The following is a 14,695-nucleotide window of genomic DNA, read 5'->3' as shown; positions in this document are numbered from 1 at the left end:
GTCGGTGTTTCTCAAAATTACATCTGCTGGATCGTACCCTCATTTTACTCATTTTACAATAATGTGTTTAATAAATTACTTCCTTTATGACCAACAAAAGAGGCACATAAAACAGTGACAACAGCCAAACATTTATTTTATCCTTCTTTAAAATATATATCAACACATTATCAAACGATATATTAATCCAAATTCTTCATAAACAATCAAATATTATTCATAATTACCCTGATTTACGAAAATCGGCTGTTTGTCCTTTATAGTGACACGTATGGATGTTCTTCAGGAATATCTTCTTGGTTTATGCCGATTGCTCACATGCATCTCGCACAAAAAATCTCTACAACTTGGGAAACAGTGCAACTTTACTTTTCGCCAAAGTGCAAATTGAACAGCTTTGAAATGGAAATACACTCCAGCAGACATTTCAAACCCTGTGTTACTCTCGCGTCCATGGTTTGTAAAGAGGAAACGCTTAACTGAGGCAGGAAGAACAACCACATTGCTCTGAGGGGGCCTGATTTTGCAGAGCTAGAATTGGTGTCAGCAGGAGATTAGCGAAAGGAAACAAAGTGAATGGAGAGAAAGTGAGAGCGAGAGAGAGTGAGAGAAGGCGATATAGAAGTGCGTGAGAAAGGGAGAGAACAGGGAAGCGTAGAGAGATTGGAATGGGTTATGATTGATATAATGAGTGATGGAGTGAATTGAGCTCCGAGAGAATGCCGGGGAGAGTGAATGAGCATTAAATGTGAATGGGACATAGCTTTTGAGATAGGACAGTTGAAAGGGAGGGATTGGAAAGGGAGCGGGATCCTCAGAGATGAAATGAGTGAAAGGAGGTACAGAAGATTAGAATAGTGTTGAAAATTAAATGGAAGGAAGGAGGAGAGAAGGACAACATGCGGCAATTAAGTCATGGAATGTGGAGAAAGTGATAGCAATTAAGAATGTAGAGGTCCTGGGAGCAACAGCAGATCAAAATTAAGATGGAACAAACAAGGAGATTGAAGGGGAGGGGAAGTCGAGCTAAGGCAGGAAAAGGTAGTATTGGATGGAATGGAAAAAGAATGGGAAATGTAAAAGGCGATCGAGGTGAAAGAGAAAGAGAGGTGAGGAAATCATGCGCAAATTCTTCGATTAATTCAAGAGATATGGGAAGAAGAATTAGTCCAGTTTGCTGATCACTCTTTAAACAGGCCTACAGAAAGAGACGATGAAGAGCAGGACGCAGCTTTCAGTTTCCTAGGAAGAAAGGGATAATAAACTTAATCACGATTACTAATATTATAATAATATACTATACTATATTATAATAATTCATATAATATTTCTAATTATTCTTTATAATCTTTATTGTCACAATTAGGCTTATGTTAACCCTGCAATCAAGTTACTGTGGAAATGACCTAGTCGCCACATTCTGCCTACTGTTCGGATGCACAGAAGGAGAAATCAGAATGGCTAAATTACCGAACAGCAGGTCTTTCTGGACTTGTGGGAGGAAGCCGGAGCACCCGGAGGGAACAGTCGCAGAACAGAATCACACTAAACACTACGTCAAAGAGAAATACAGTCTTACAACAAAGAAAAGGCCATTCGGGCCAAAGGTTAGCACTGACAATAATTACACCTTATCTTGCGCTAATCCCACTTACCTCCATTTATCCCATATCCCTCAATGTAGCCGCATTACAAGTGCTCATCCAAGTACTTTATAAAGTTTGGAAGATTCCCAGCCTCCACTACCTTCCCAGCCGGTGCATTCGAAATTATGTCCACCCTCTCAGTTCAAGCAAAAGGAATAATAAAATATCATAGATTTCTCCTGCTCCCCCCCCCATCCTAAAATTATGCCCGCTTGTGACTGATCCCTCAAGCAAGCAGAACAGATTTTATCTACTTTCCTTTTCCAACTCCCACATAATCTTTTACACGTCAACCATATCGCAGCTGAGCATTCACTGCTCTAAAGGAACCAATCCAAGCCGATCCAGTTTCTCCTTACAGCTCAGATGCTCCAGCCAAGCAACATCCCGGTGAATATCCTGTGGAGCCCCTCAAGTGCATTCAACTCCTTGCTGCAATAGGGGGAAGCACGGTGGTGCAATGGTTAGCACTGCTGCCTCACGGCCCCGACGTCCTACGTTCGATGACGGCTCTGGGTCATTGTCTGTGTGGAGTTTGCACAGTCTCCCCGTGTTTGCGTGGGTTTCGCCCCCACAATCCAAAAAGATATGCAGGCTAGGTGGATTGGCCAAGCTAAATTGACGCTTAATTAGAAAAAATAAATTTGGTGCTCTAACTTTATAAAAGTACACTCCTTGCTACAGTGACAAGTTAGTGATTTTACATAATACCCCAGCTGTGCTCTAACTATCCTCTTTGACAGCCCCAGCATAACCTTACTCGCAGTGTTCCTCATCCTTTATAATCCCACAAGTCAGCCCCACAGAAATTCACCTTTGGCAGCCATAAAACACGGGCTACTGCTGAAGCAGCACAAATTGCACTTCCTTGCAATGAAAAAAAAAGTATTGAGGAACTTCACCAAATTAGGCTAGGGGAATGGGTGACGATACCTGTGTGGCATCATACACCGGTCGCTGAAGGTAAGCATGCAGGTGCCGCAGGAGAAAAACAAATCAGGTATGCTGACCTTTTAACTAGATGGTTCGAGTAACGGAGCCGGGATGTCTTGCTGTAGTTTGGTGAGGCCATAACTGGACTATGTGTGGAGCTTCGGCCCACTTATCTGAGGAATGATGTTATTGCTATAGCGGGAGGAATGCAGAGAAGAATTATCTGGCTGATTTCTGTGTTGGCAGGCCTGACGTACGAAGAGATATTGAGTTGATTAGTATTGTCTTCCCAACAGTTCAGAGGGGGTGGGGAGGGGTGGGTGGTATATCGTAGAAAGCTATACAATTCTAACAGGACTAGACAGAGCAGATACTAGAAGGCTGCGTATGATGGTCGGCTAATCCAGAAATAGTGATAACGGTAATTTAGAACAGAGATGAGGAAAATCCCTTCACAAGAGAGTTATCGGCCTTGGAATTCGCTGCCACGGCGATCAGTTGAGGCGAAACCTGTATATTTTCAAGAAGCAATTGGATCTTTCAGTTGGGGCGGGGGGATCAAATGATTTAGGGGGAAGGCGGCATCCGCCATGATGAAAACGAATGAAGAGTAGGCTGGACATGCAGAATGGTCTCCTCTTGTTCCTATTTTCTATGTTTATATACGTGTAGACTCCTACCAAACGATTGTGTTCCTCAGGTAGGTCTTAATGGCCAATCCTACTCCAGTTCCGAATCTTCGCATTAAGAGGAATTTGCCACACCTCTTTTCCGCATTTCCCGTTGGCAGTGCAGATTGACGGTGATCGGATGAACGTAGGTCAGTGTTACGAGGACGATCAAACCGATGTTCAACTGCATCAAAAGGGAACAGAGGTAGATGGAGAGTTGCTATACAGGCAAAACCGTTCTCAAAAATATTTACATCGAACAATGGACAGCACGGAATCACCCGCTCAGCCCATATGAAAAGGGACGCAAATTTCCAACATCAAATCTTTAGGTTATGCAGCTGTAACCCGGGCGCTCTCCCAAGATAGCTGCATTTTCCACTTTCAATAATCAGCTATCACCGTTAGTAATGTAACGAAGGAATGTGTGTGACATTGAGGCAAAGTTTCAAACCTAACCCGTGATTGCAGTAAAACGTTCCCCCTTCACATTAATTCTCTCATTTTAAATATTTTCCCATTGTAATTGGCCTTTCTGTCAATGAAAACAGATTCTCTTTCAATTCGCTGTCCAAAACCCTTCTCATTTTGAACAGCTGTATCGGACCTACTCTTAAACCTCTCTGCCCCGAGGAGAACTCCCTGCAAATCATTGAAATCAAAGAACGATTCCAAATTTTGCTGCAATGCAATCTTAGTTAGGATTGGTAATAACTTCCTTCCTTGCATGAAATTCACTCATTTATAAAGAGACTTATACACATCTATGGTCGATGTGGATGTGGAATTTGTTCTTTCATCCAGACACTGACTGGTTGAATGTTACTGACTTCCTCTCGTTTATACTGGGGATGATGTGGATTGAATCTCAAGCCCAGAAAGAGGTACCTCTCGATCTAGCATCTATATCCCTGTATGTGTCCCTCTCTATCGCCCTCATTACTGTATTCGTGACCGTCAGATGGGCATCGACCTCCCAGCTGGTACTCACATATAAAGGATTGTGTTGTAGAGGTCCTTGGACCAGAGCCAAACAGGGGTATTGCAGGAGGGAAACACATGCCAAAACGGCAACTGTCAGATCAAATATCTTCCCAAAGTGGCATGGAGGGAAGCTGTAGAAAACAAGCCAACAGAGAAGATGTTTCACTGAGTTACACAGAGTCCAGCACGGTTGATTATTACAAAACAGATGCAGAAGGTTTTCATATTCATCAGATCAACATTTCCCCAAGCTTTCCTAAATCAGGTATTCCTCCAGGGTTTTCCAAAATTGATCTAGGAATATCCTTCCAACCACTTTTGTGGCATGAATTCCAAATTATCACCACTTGTGACGTCATCAGCGTGTATTTGGAAATGTCAGGTGACGCTGTGTCCCACAATCCCAGATCCAATGGGCTACAACGGCTCAAGTGGCCTTTTGGAAACCGAATTCCTCACGGAATGGTTGAGTTTCGATAAATGTTTCTGAAACCCAAACCTGCTGCCTTTGATTGACTTACGCGATGGTGATGAATGTGGAAAGTCCCCCAAACAGGAAAGAGCGGGTGAGCACTTGCAGGACGAAGGTTACGTACTGCACTTCCAGCACAGGGACTGCAGCGAAGGTTGAGAACAGGACACCCAGAGTCACCGTTATGGCGAGAGACAATACGGCAGACTTCGTGTCAGCCAATCTTTGGGAAGTGGAAGTAGCTGAAGATGAAGAAGAAACATTCCTGATTTAAAAGATTCAATCTGAGTTGGAGAGCCCGTCCAAATTCAAGGTCCTATAAATCCACAGAGAGCCTGCGGCGCGGAAGGTGGAGTGGGAGGGGTGGCGGATGACGGATGGGTGTGGGGAAGTGTAATCCACCATCTCAACTACAGAGTGAAACACACATCCAATTATGTGTTGAGAGAATTAATCATTGAAGTGGTTGATGTGTTCCTGGTTGACTGCACTGACTTGACCGAGCATTGTGTCCAGGTTGTGAATATTCTTGAACCAGCACTCGTCCAGGCAAATTGAGACTGTCCCATGACTTTGGCTGCGCATACTCGGGTGTCAAGTTACGAACTACAATATTAGTTTAGCTGTTTCATTTAGTGTCTGGTCAATGGGAAATCCCAGTGCGTTAATTGCAATGCATTAAGCTGTAATGTTCAATGTCGCTATCGCGAACTGTGGATGAATCGTGAAATGGTGCAAACTGGGTAACCAAAAAGGTCACTAAAAATAATCCCAAAGATCCCCTGACCATAAGCAGATGCTCACTGCAGTACAGTGTATGGCGGCATGAGACTGATGTAGAAGCCGGTATCGGGCACCTCCTTGCCTCTCTGGGACATCGTTTCGATGGGGCAGTTTGCTTTCAGAGACCTGTACTATTCTCTTTGAGTGGCATTTTCTGCTACTGTGTTAAGCGTCGGAATCTGTCTTATTTATTGAGCTCAGTGTGTCACTGTGAACCCCCGTACGTCTTTTATCATTCTCTCAGGAAAAGATACTCAGTGACGTGGCCTCCACAGCTTTCTGCAGCAATGATTCACCACGGTCTGGCTGAAGAAATTCTTACTCACCTCAGTTTTAAAGGATCGTCCCTACAGTCTGAGGCTGTGCCCCCGGGTTCTCGTTTCCCCTATCAATGGAACCATCCTTTCACGTCAACTCCACCTTGGCCTCTCAGTGTACTGTAAGATTCAGTCAGGTTCCCCCCTCATCGTTCAAGATACCAACGAGTACAGAGTTAAGGGGCAGCAGGTCGCACAAGTGGATAGCACTGTGGCTTCACGTCGCCAGGGGTCCCAGGTTCGATTGTCTGTGGTCAGTGTCTGTGCGGAGTCTGCACGTTCTTCCCCTGTCTGCGTGGGTTTCCTCCGGGTGCTCCGGTTTCCTCCCACAGTCCAAGAGAGTGCAGGTTAGGTGGATTGGCCATGACAAATTGCTCTTAGGGACCAAAAAACGTTAGGAGGAGTTATCGGCTTACGGGGATAGGGTGGAAGTAAGAGCTAAAGTGTGTCGGCGCAGGCTCGATGGGCCCAATGGCCTCCTTCTGCACTGTATGTTCTGTGTTATATGTTCTATGTTCAGACCCTGACTGCTCTACCACTCCTCTGGGGGGCGGGGGCGGTGGGCGGGGGGGGGGGGGAATGGTGACTTTTGGAGGGCGGAATATTTATTGATGTATTATCTGATACTGCTTTCGCGCTGAATGGTGACATGTGCAATACGTGCGATTAGTAAAATATAGGTTTTGAAGCTTTGATTGTTAAAATAGGAGAATAGCTGCGTGACAACCTGCAAGTTATCTTGTCTAAGGGGAGAACAGAATTTATACCAGATTTGCTAAAAGCTGAAGGAAACTGAACGCCCACACTGTAAAACTGGACCAAGGAGTGAGTTTACTGTCATTAATTCAGTTGAGCAGCCACTGACTTCTTAAACTGGGTTTCTTGATACTAGGATACCGTTTAATATTCACACTCGGATGAAGTGTGGCAGGGAAGAAGCGGAGTATTGACACCTTGAATTCCTGTGGCTGTGTGTTCAAACGAGATTAACTGTGACTGGGTGTTCTGAGTGTTCACACCTGGATTATAATGACTCGGAGGTAGATTAGTGTTTACATCCATATTCCATGTGACTGTGCGGGAGATGGTTAATAACCTCCAGATTATCAATGACTGGACAGTAGATTGAGCTCGCTGTTCACATCTGTACAGAAAATGACTGGATGTGGAGTGAACCGTCACTATAGGTTAACATGTAGCGGTGACGGAGTTGAGTGTTCAAGGCTGGATCACCAATGTCTATGAGGGAATTGTGTTTGATTTCCTTTTTATTTGATTTATTGTCACATGGACCGAAGTACAACGAAAAGTATTTTTCTGCGGCCAAGGGAACGGACACGTACATAGATTAAATGACTAATCCACAGACTGCATTGTCAAATGGTACATCGAAAAACAGTGATTAATTACAGTGCCGAACAAGGGGGCAAACAAAGCAAATTCATGAGCATGTAACATGGAGGGAACTGAGTGTTCAACGCAAGATTGCATATCGCCAGGAGGGATCTGAGTATTCGTAACCGGATTCCTATGGTTTAGTGTCCACCACTAGATTATATGTGACTGTGATGAACCTGTTTGTTTGCAGTGGGATGACGTGAAGCTGAGAGGGAGGTGAAGGTGACCTCGAGCTGGGAGATAAGTGACTGATCATTTGGATTATCTGAGAGCGGGAAACAGACGAGGGATCACAATTGAATAACCTGTGCTTGACAGAGATCTCAATGAGTACATTTGGATTACCTGTGACAGTGACTGACGATATTGTTCTGCGTCTGTGCCAGTCCATGATCAACCCGTTCCATGGAGCAGTAAAAATGCCAAACAGCTGAGTGAAAGCGAAGGCGTTTGTAAACCTGCTAACTGCGATAGAGAGGGAGAGAGAGTGTGTCATGAGAACGTCACGTTAAGAAATGTTTGGCTGCTCATTTTACTGCAGTGATATCAGAGTGTGGGTGGAGCTGAGCTCTGGTTCTGCTTTTTAATTTCACTTTGAGAAAATCTTGGGTGTGTCTGCATTTGTTTTGTTTCGTTTCAGTGTTGGAGCTGAAGGCAGACAAAGCAGGTGTACTGTTGTTCTCTCTGCGATCGAAAGACCATCTATTGATCATTTGGTGAATTCAGAATTAAAAAATGTTCCCAGTGGTGAATTTAAACCTTATGCGCTTCTGTTAAAAGATATTTATTTTGTCGTCTGGATGTTGTTTGAGAATTTGTTCAGGATTCATAGAATCATAGAATCATAGAAGTTTACAGCATGGAAACAGGCCCTTCGGCCCAACCAGTCCATGCCGCCCAGTTTTTACCATTAAGCTAGTCCCAGTTGACCGCACTTGGCACATAACCCTCCATACCCATCTTACCCATGTAACTATCTAAATGCTTTTTAAAAGACACAATTGTACCCGCCTCTACTACTACCTCTGGCAGCACATTCCAGACACTCACTACCCTCTGAGTGAAGAAATTGCCCCTCTGGGCCCTTCTGAATCTCTCCCCTCTCACCTTAAACCTATGCCCTCTAGTTTTAGACTCCCCTACCTTTGGGAAAATATGTTGACTATCTACCTTATCTATGCCCCTCATTATTTTATAGACCTCTATAAGATCACCCCTAAGCCTCCTACGCTCCAGGGAAAAAAGTCCCAGTCTATCCAGCCTCTCCTTATAACTCAAACCATCAAGTCCCGGCAACATCCTAGTAAATATTTTCTGCACTCTTTCTAGTTTAATAATATCCTTTCTATAATAGGGTGACCAGAACTGCACACAGTATTCCAAGTGTGGCCGTACCAATGTCTTGTACAACTTCAACAAGACGTCCCAACTCCTGTATTCAATGTTCTGACCAATGAAACCAAGCATGCCGAATGGCTTCTTCACCACCCTGTCCACCTGCGACTCTACCTTCAAGGAGCTATGAACCTGTACTCCTAGATCTCTTTGTTCTATAACTCTCCCCAACGCCATACCATTAACTGAGTAGGTCCTGGCCTGATTCGATCTGCCAAAATGCATCACCTCACATTTATCTAAATTAAACTCCATCTGCCATTCGTCGGCCCACTGGCCTAATTGAGCTGGCCCGTTGCAATCCTAGATAACCTTCTTCACTACCCACTGTGCCACCAATCTTGGCGTCATCTGCAAACTTACTAACCATGCCTCCTAAATTCTCATCCAAATCATTAATATAAATCACAAATAACAGTGGACCCAGCACCGATCCCTGAGGGACACCACTGGTCACAGGCCTCCAGTTTGAAAAACAACCCTCTACAACCACCTTCTGCCTTCTGTCATCCAGCCAATTTTGAATCAAATTGGCAACCTCACCCTGGATCCCGTGAGCTTTAACCTTCTGCAACAACCTACCATGCGGTACCTTGTCAAAGGCTTTGCTAAAGTCCATGTAGATAACGTCTACTGCACTGCCCTTATCTACCTTCTTGGTCACCCCTTCAAAAAACTCAATCAATTTGTGAGACATGATTTTCCACGCACAAAGCCATGCTGACTGCCCCGAATCAGTCCTTGCCTCTCTAAATGCTTGTAGATCCGGTCTCTCAGAATACCTTCTAGCAACTTACCGACTACAGACGTTAGGCTCACCGGTCTGTAGTTCCCAGGCTTTTCCCTGCTACCCTTCTTAATCAAGGGCACAACATTCGCCACTCTCCAATCTTCAGGCACCTCACCTGTGGCTGCCGATGATTCAAATATCTCTGTTAGGGGACCCGCAATTTCCTCCCTAGCCTCCCACAACATCCTGGGATACATTTCATCAGGTCCCGGGGATTTATCTACCTTGATGCGCTTTAAGACTTCCAGCACCTCCTCCTCTGTAATATGCACACTTCTCAAGACATCACTATTTATTTCCCTTAGTTTCCAAACATCCATGCCTTTCTCCACCGTGAATACCGATGAGAAATATTCATTCAGGATTATTTAGTGTTGAATTCTTTGGGGGTTGTATTTGAGTGAAGGGTTGCGAAGATGTTCACTGTCTGTTTTAAAACGGTTAATTTGAGTTCATAGAATAAACATTTTTTTGCTATAAAAAATACTTTTCGATTTCTGCTGTACCACACCTGTAGAGCGGGTCGTGTGCTGCCCATACCACAGTCTATTAAAAGTTGTAGGTCAGGTGAACTTCATGATACACTTTGGGGTTCTCTAAACACTGGCCCAAAACAAGAGAGAGCGAGAGAGAGACACGGGGACAGGGAGAGAGAGAGAGAGAGGCGTGAAGAGGAATAGAGGGAGAGGGAGAGACAGCATTTGAAACAAATAACATTTTCGATTGAATTATTCTACGAAGCTTCAAATTAGATTTATGATCCGGTTTAGACTTCCCTTCAGGCTGGTGCTGATTACGACATGGGGCTCCGTGTGGATTGAGCTATCAGGATGGGCTGCTGTGCGGGCCTCGCGGTGGGCTGCCGTATGTGTCCCGATATGTGTGGTAAGTCTCTCAGTGTTGTCTGGGGTACGAACCTCATGTTGACGAGTGTTATGGGTCAAGATGTATTGTGGGGTATGTGCCTCCGTATGGCCCAGCATGTCAGCCTTGCTGCGAGCTCCTATATGTGTCCACATGATGGGCGAATTACGTGTCTCAGTGTGGATTGGGTTCTGAACCTGGATGTGGCGGGGATACAGGTCATGATGTTGTCTGCCTTACGTTTCTCTATGGCTACTAAAACATGGCTCTTGGTGCGGATATTGTAGAGCGTCACGGTGGCATAGTGGTTATCACAGTTGCTACATAGCGCCAGAAACCTGGGTTCGATTCCTGGCTGGTTCACTGTCTTTGCAGAATCTGCGCATTCTCCCCGAGTCTGAGTGGGTTTCTTCCGGGTGCTCGGCTTCCTCTCACAAATACCGAAAGATGTGTTGTTTCGGTGAATTAGACAATTCCGAGTTCGCTCTCTGTGTACCTGAACAGGCGCTGTAGTGTGGCGCCTAGCGGAATTTCACAGTAACTTCATTGCGGTGTTAATGTAATCCAATTTGTGACAAGAATAAAGATTATTATTATATGATGTATGAGTCTTGATGTAGGCTGGGATATGGATCTCGGTGTGGATTGCCTTGTGCGTCTCTTTGTGAAATGTGCCATTGGTCTCGGTGGATATTGATGCACCCGTCTCTGTGTGGACTTGTTTGTCTATGTTCATGTGAGTCGAGATACAATTCAGTGTAAATTGGAAGATGGGTGTCGTTGAAGATTGGTATCTCCATAAAAATAACATAAAGCAGATAAACAATATCTCTCAGGTGGTTGTTGTAACGACCGCTCACTAGCGGACAGAAATACACCAAAAAAGACAAATCCAGGGAACACAAGTGGGTAGACTGGATAGAAGGCTTCACATCATATTACTGTGCAAGAGAGATGGATTCGTGTACACACAGGCACACCTACAAGTACACAGAACAAAATGATCCACAGACCCAGACACATACATTCAGGCAAACAGAAAGGCGGAATAAAAGACATAGGCACACAGAGATAAACAAAACCGCAAGCAGATGAGAAGATTGGAGGATAAACAGACCGCCTGTCGCAAGTCCACCAGAAGCAGGCTGAGCTCAGGTACGAAAACATACAGACTGGGAGACACAAGAACAGTTTCATACACATGAGATCAGAAAAAGCCAGGCACACATGTTTAGGACAGATAATGGACCAACAGAAAGGCAACCGCAAAGATATACGTTGCGGCACACCTTGGGATGTAACTAAATTCGTTTCCTAATCTGAGAGTCGGAAAAGGACAATTTCACCTCAGTAGAATGCGGGTGTGACCCAGCAAATGTCGAGGATGGACGCTGCATTTGATTAACCAACTCATCCGTTCTCATCCGAATCTCCTCTTCCTCCCTCTCCTCCCTTCCCTCGCTGCCATGCGCTCTACCAGTTATTCATTTCCTTGACTCTACCTCAATCGAAATTACCTGCTTCCTTTAGGCTCTCTTCGTTATTTCTCTCACCCTCTCCTCAAATTTACTTGCCCCTCTCTTCACGCCCCTTCATCACTTCATTCCCTGCCTCAAACTCTGTTTGTCGTCTCTCCAATGCATCGTTCAACATCATTATTAATCTAAATTCACATTCTTTCTGATCCTCTTCTGCCCCCTTCTCTGCCTCTCAGTGTTTTACATGGCAATGCATCCCTCCTTCCAGGTCCACTTTGCACTTTGCCTCTAATCTCTACTTCCCCACTCTTCACCACATCGTTTTCAGCCATCTTTCCAGGAAATCCTTTCTCTATTTCAAATTACAATAAATGTTGAATAAAAACTCAATATGCTTTGTCGTTATTTAAGTCAGGGGTGGGAGGGGTGAGGGTGGTGTCTTCCTGCTCTCTCTATCTCTCTCTCTCTCGCTCGCTCTCCACACCCTCTCCTCCAAACTCTGGCCTTGAACTGATCCTCAATTTGCGCACATGCTCTCTCAACTCTTCCTTCGTGCGAGATTGTTCTCTCCAACGTTCCGCGTTATCAGCTCTTTACTCTTTCCATGCACTCAATATTCACGTTTCGTCTTTCTCGGCACTTGCACTCTCTTGTCACACATACTCTCTGTTCCCTGGGCTTCGTTCTCTCTCTTTATCTGCAATTTCTCGTATTTCTCGTCCCATTTAAAATCTCAAAATATGTCCTCTCTCCCAACTGACTCTTTCCCTTCCCGCACTTCTGCTTCACCAGTCATTGCTGTCTTCAGCGGATTGCTGTCGCAGATTTCTGTTCTGCCGGCCACTACATATGTCCTCTTCTTTCTCTCTCTCTAACCTCCATCCCGTGTTTACGCTATGCTCATTTCACTCACTCCCATTGTTCTCCTCTGCGCCAAATGTATGTCCAATTAACTCTGCACGATTCCTGTCACCCCTCCATTTTTCCCCATCTTATCCCTCTCTCCCGTTTCATAAAATCCTTAGCATCACTCCTGTCATCGTATCACTTATCTGCTATCCCGTTCCTTACCATCCAATAATTTCCATCTAAACCCACTGCTGCCAAACATTTTCTGCCTCTTCCACTCATCGAAATGCCATCCCACTCTCTCCGCCTTTCCCACAGTTTACAGGCCGCAAACTATTTTTTCTTAATTATTTCCCGGTTTTTCTCCTTTCCCACACATTCTCTACCTGACATTTGCTCCTCGCCTATAACTATCAGATGCAGTTTCCTTTTCACACGGTCCATTGCTTTCACTCTCCTCCCTGTCTCCTCTCCCGCTGTCTCGCAATCAGCTACCTTGCCGTTACCCATGCACAGATTCTCTTACCTTTCCCTCAGCATGTCTCTCTGCCTCTCCCTAATCCTCTTCCTTACGTCTGCCCATTCCTTTATCAAGTCTGCCTCGCTACCACTGCATCTTTCCCAGACTGTATCTGCCCTTATGTCTTTCATCCAAACTCTTCATAAATCGTTTCCCCCCTTTGCCTTCTCTATCTCGGTGTCCTTCCTATGCTGAGCCTCTTCATCTGCATCAGTTTCACCCGTCACTATATGTCACTGACCTCTGGCTCTTACTACCTTGCATTTACGCACACTGCTTCTGCCATTCTGATGCCTCTGCCGGCCTCCCGCATTGCCAGCCCCTCTAGCCTCAGCAAAGCTCGTTTACATCTCTGTGCCAAGTACCTTGGAGAACGTCACCGTTGGCGGCCTGTGTGAGCATGGGGTTCAGGGTGCCAATGAATATAACCATTCGGAGCTGTATGATGGAGAGCCAGAACAACTGGGTGATGACGATCTTGGAGGAGATGCAGCCTCTCAAGGTAGGAATCTGTTCCTCATGTCCTGCTGAACCTGCAACGGCTGGGGAGAAGAAACAAAGAAGAGAAGGTAGTGACCAAAATTCCCCCACTTCCAGCACGCTGGGTTAACTATTGGTCAGATACTGAATTGCTTCAGCCATATGAAAAAATCCGCTCCACAAGCAGATCAGAGGCTGGGATTTTGGGCGAGTATTTCATCTCCTGAATCCCATTTGCCTGTGTCCAACACATAAAGGACATAATTCCAGAGTGTGATTGAAAAATATATTAGAATATGCAATGAAACGAGAGAGAAGCACATAAAAGGACAGTGAAAGCGTCTTTCCACATGTAAAACAGTAAATAATTAACGAAAGGAGTCGTGGCTCTATCACAAGCGGATTCTGGCGACCTTCCAATGGGGAAGAGGGAAATGACAAATAGACAAGTCGGAACCTTGGTGTGTGTCCACGTGGAGGGAAATATGAACAACCTCCCAGAAAACAAATGCTGCACCAGGTAACTGACAAGGGAAAAATAAACATATTAGTGTAAATTAGCAACAAGAAGACCAGTTTAAAATTACGTGGGAATTCTTGTGGTTTAAAGTAGATCAGACCCCAGAATGTAAAGATCAAAGGCGTGGAGTGTTGGATGTAATGGTTTCAGACAGAACAGATAAATTGGTGGTAATCTTTCTGAATTCTCGCGACTCTGGAATAGTATCTGCTGATTGAAATGTGGTAATTGTCAGACTATGTTTTGAGAAAGTGGGAAAAGAGAAAAAGGGGAACCACATATTTCTTCACCTGAACTCAGTAGAAGGAAAGATGCTTGAATGTGTGTGAAAGAATGTCATAACAGGAAACGTACAGAATTACTTGGAGGACAAAGTAGCAGAAGGACACACTCTCAGATTAAAGAGACGATTCTTTAAAACAGAGATGAGGAGTTATTTCTTCAGCCAGAGGGTGGTGAATCTGTGGAACTGTTTGCTGCAGAAGAATGTGGAGGCCAAATCACTGAGTGTCTTTAAGACGGAGATAGATAGATTCTTGATCAATAAGGGAATCAGGGGTTCTGGTGAGATGGCAGGAGAATGGGGATAAACCAA

At 44.8% G+C, this 14,695-nt stretch overlaps 1 protein-coding gene across 1 annotated transcript in view; it reads right to left on the bottom strand.

Annotated features, from left to right (window-relative positions):
- Positions 1–3,323: 3,323 nt before the first annotated feature.
- The window catches only part of LOC140397086 (equilibrative nucleobase transporter 1-like), a 57,748-nt gene continuing 46,376 nt past the window's right edge, over positions 3,324–14,695 (bottom strand). Inside the window, exons 8-12 of the mRNA XM_072486120.1 lie at positions 13,466–13,642; positions 7,550–7,669; positions 4,756–4,948; positions 4,242–4,365; positions 3,324–3,434 (exon numbers count right to left, since the gene is read on the bottom strand). Of these exons, the coding sequence (XP_072342221.1) occupies positions 3,324–3,434; positions 4,242–4,365; positions 4,756–4,948; positions 7,550–7,669; positions 13,466–13,642 (725 nt within the window). The remainder of the gene's footprint in view (positions 3,435–4,241; positions 4,366–4,755; positions 4,949–7,549; positions 7,670–13,465; positions 13,643–14,695) is intronic.

Source organism: Scyliorhinus torazame, chromosome 20 (assembly GCF_047496885.1).
Source record: "Scyliorhinus torazame isolate Kashiwa2021f chromosome 20, sScyTor2.1, whole genome shotgun sequence".
NCBI lineage: Eukaryota > Metazoa > Chordata > Chondrichthyes > Carcharhiniformes > Scyliorhinidae > Scyliorhinus > Scyliorhinus torazame.
This window is presented reverse-complemented; position numbering and strand designations above follow the sequence as displayed.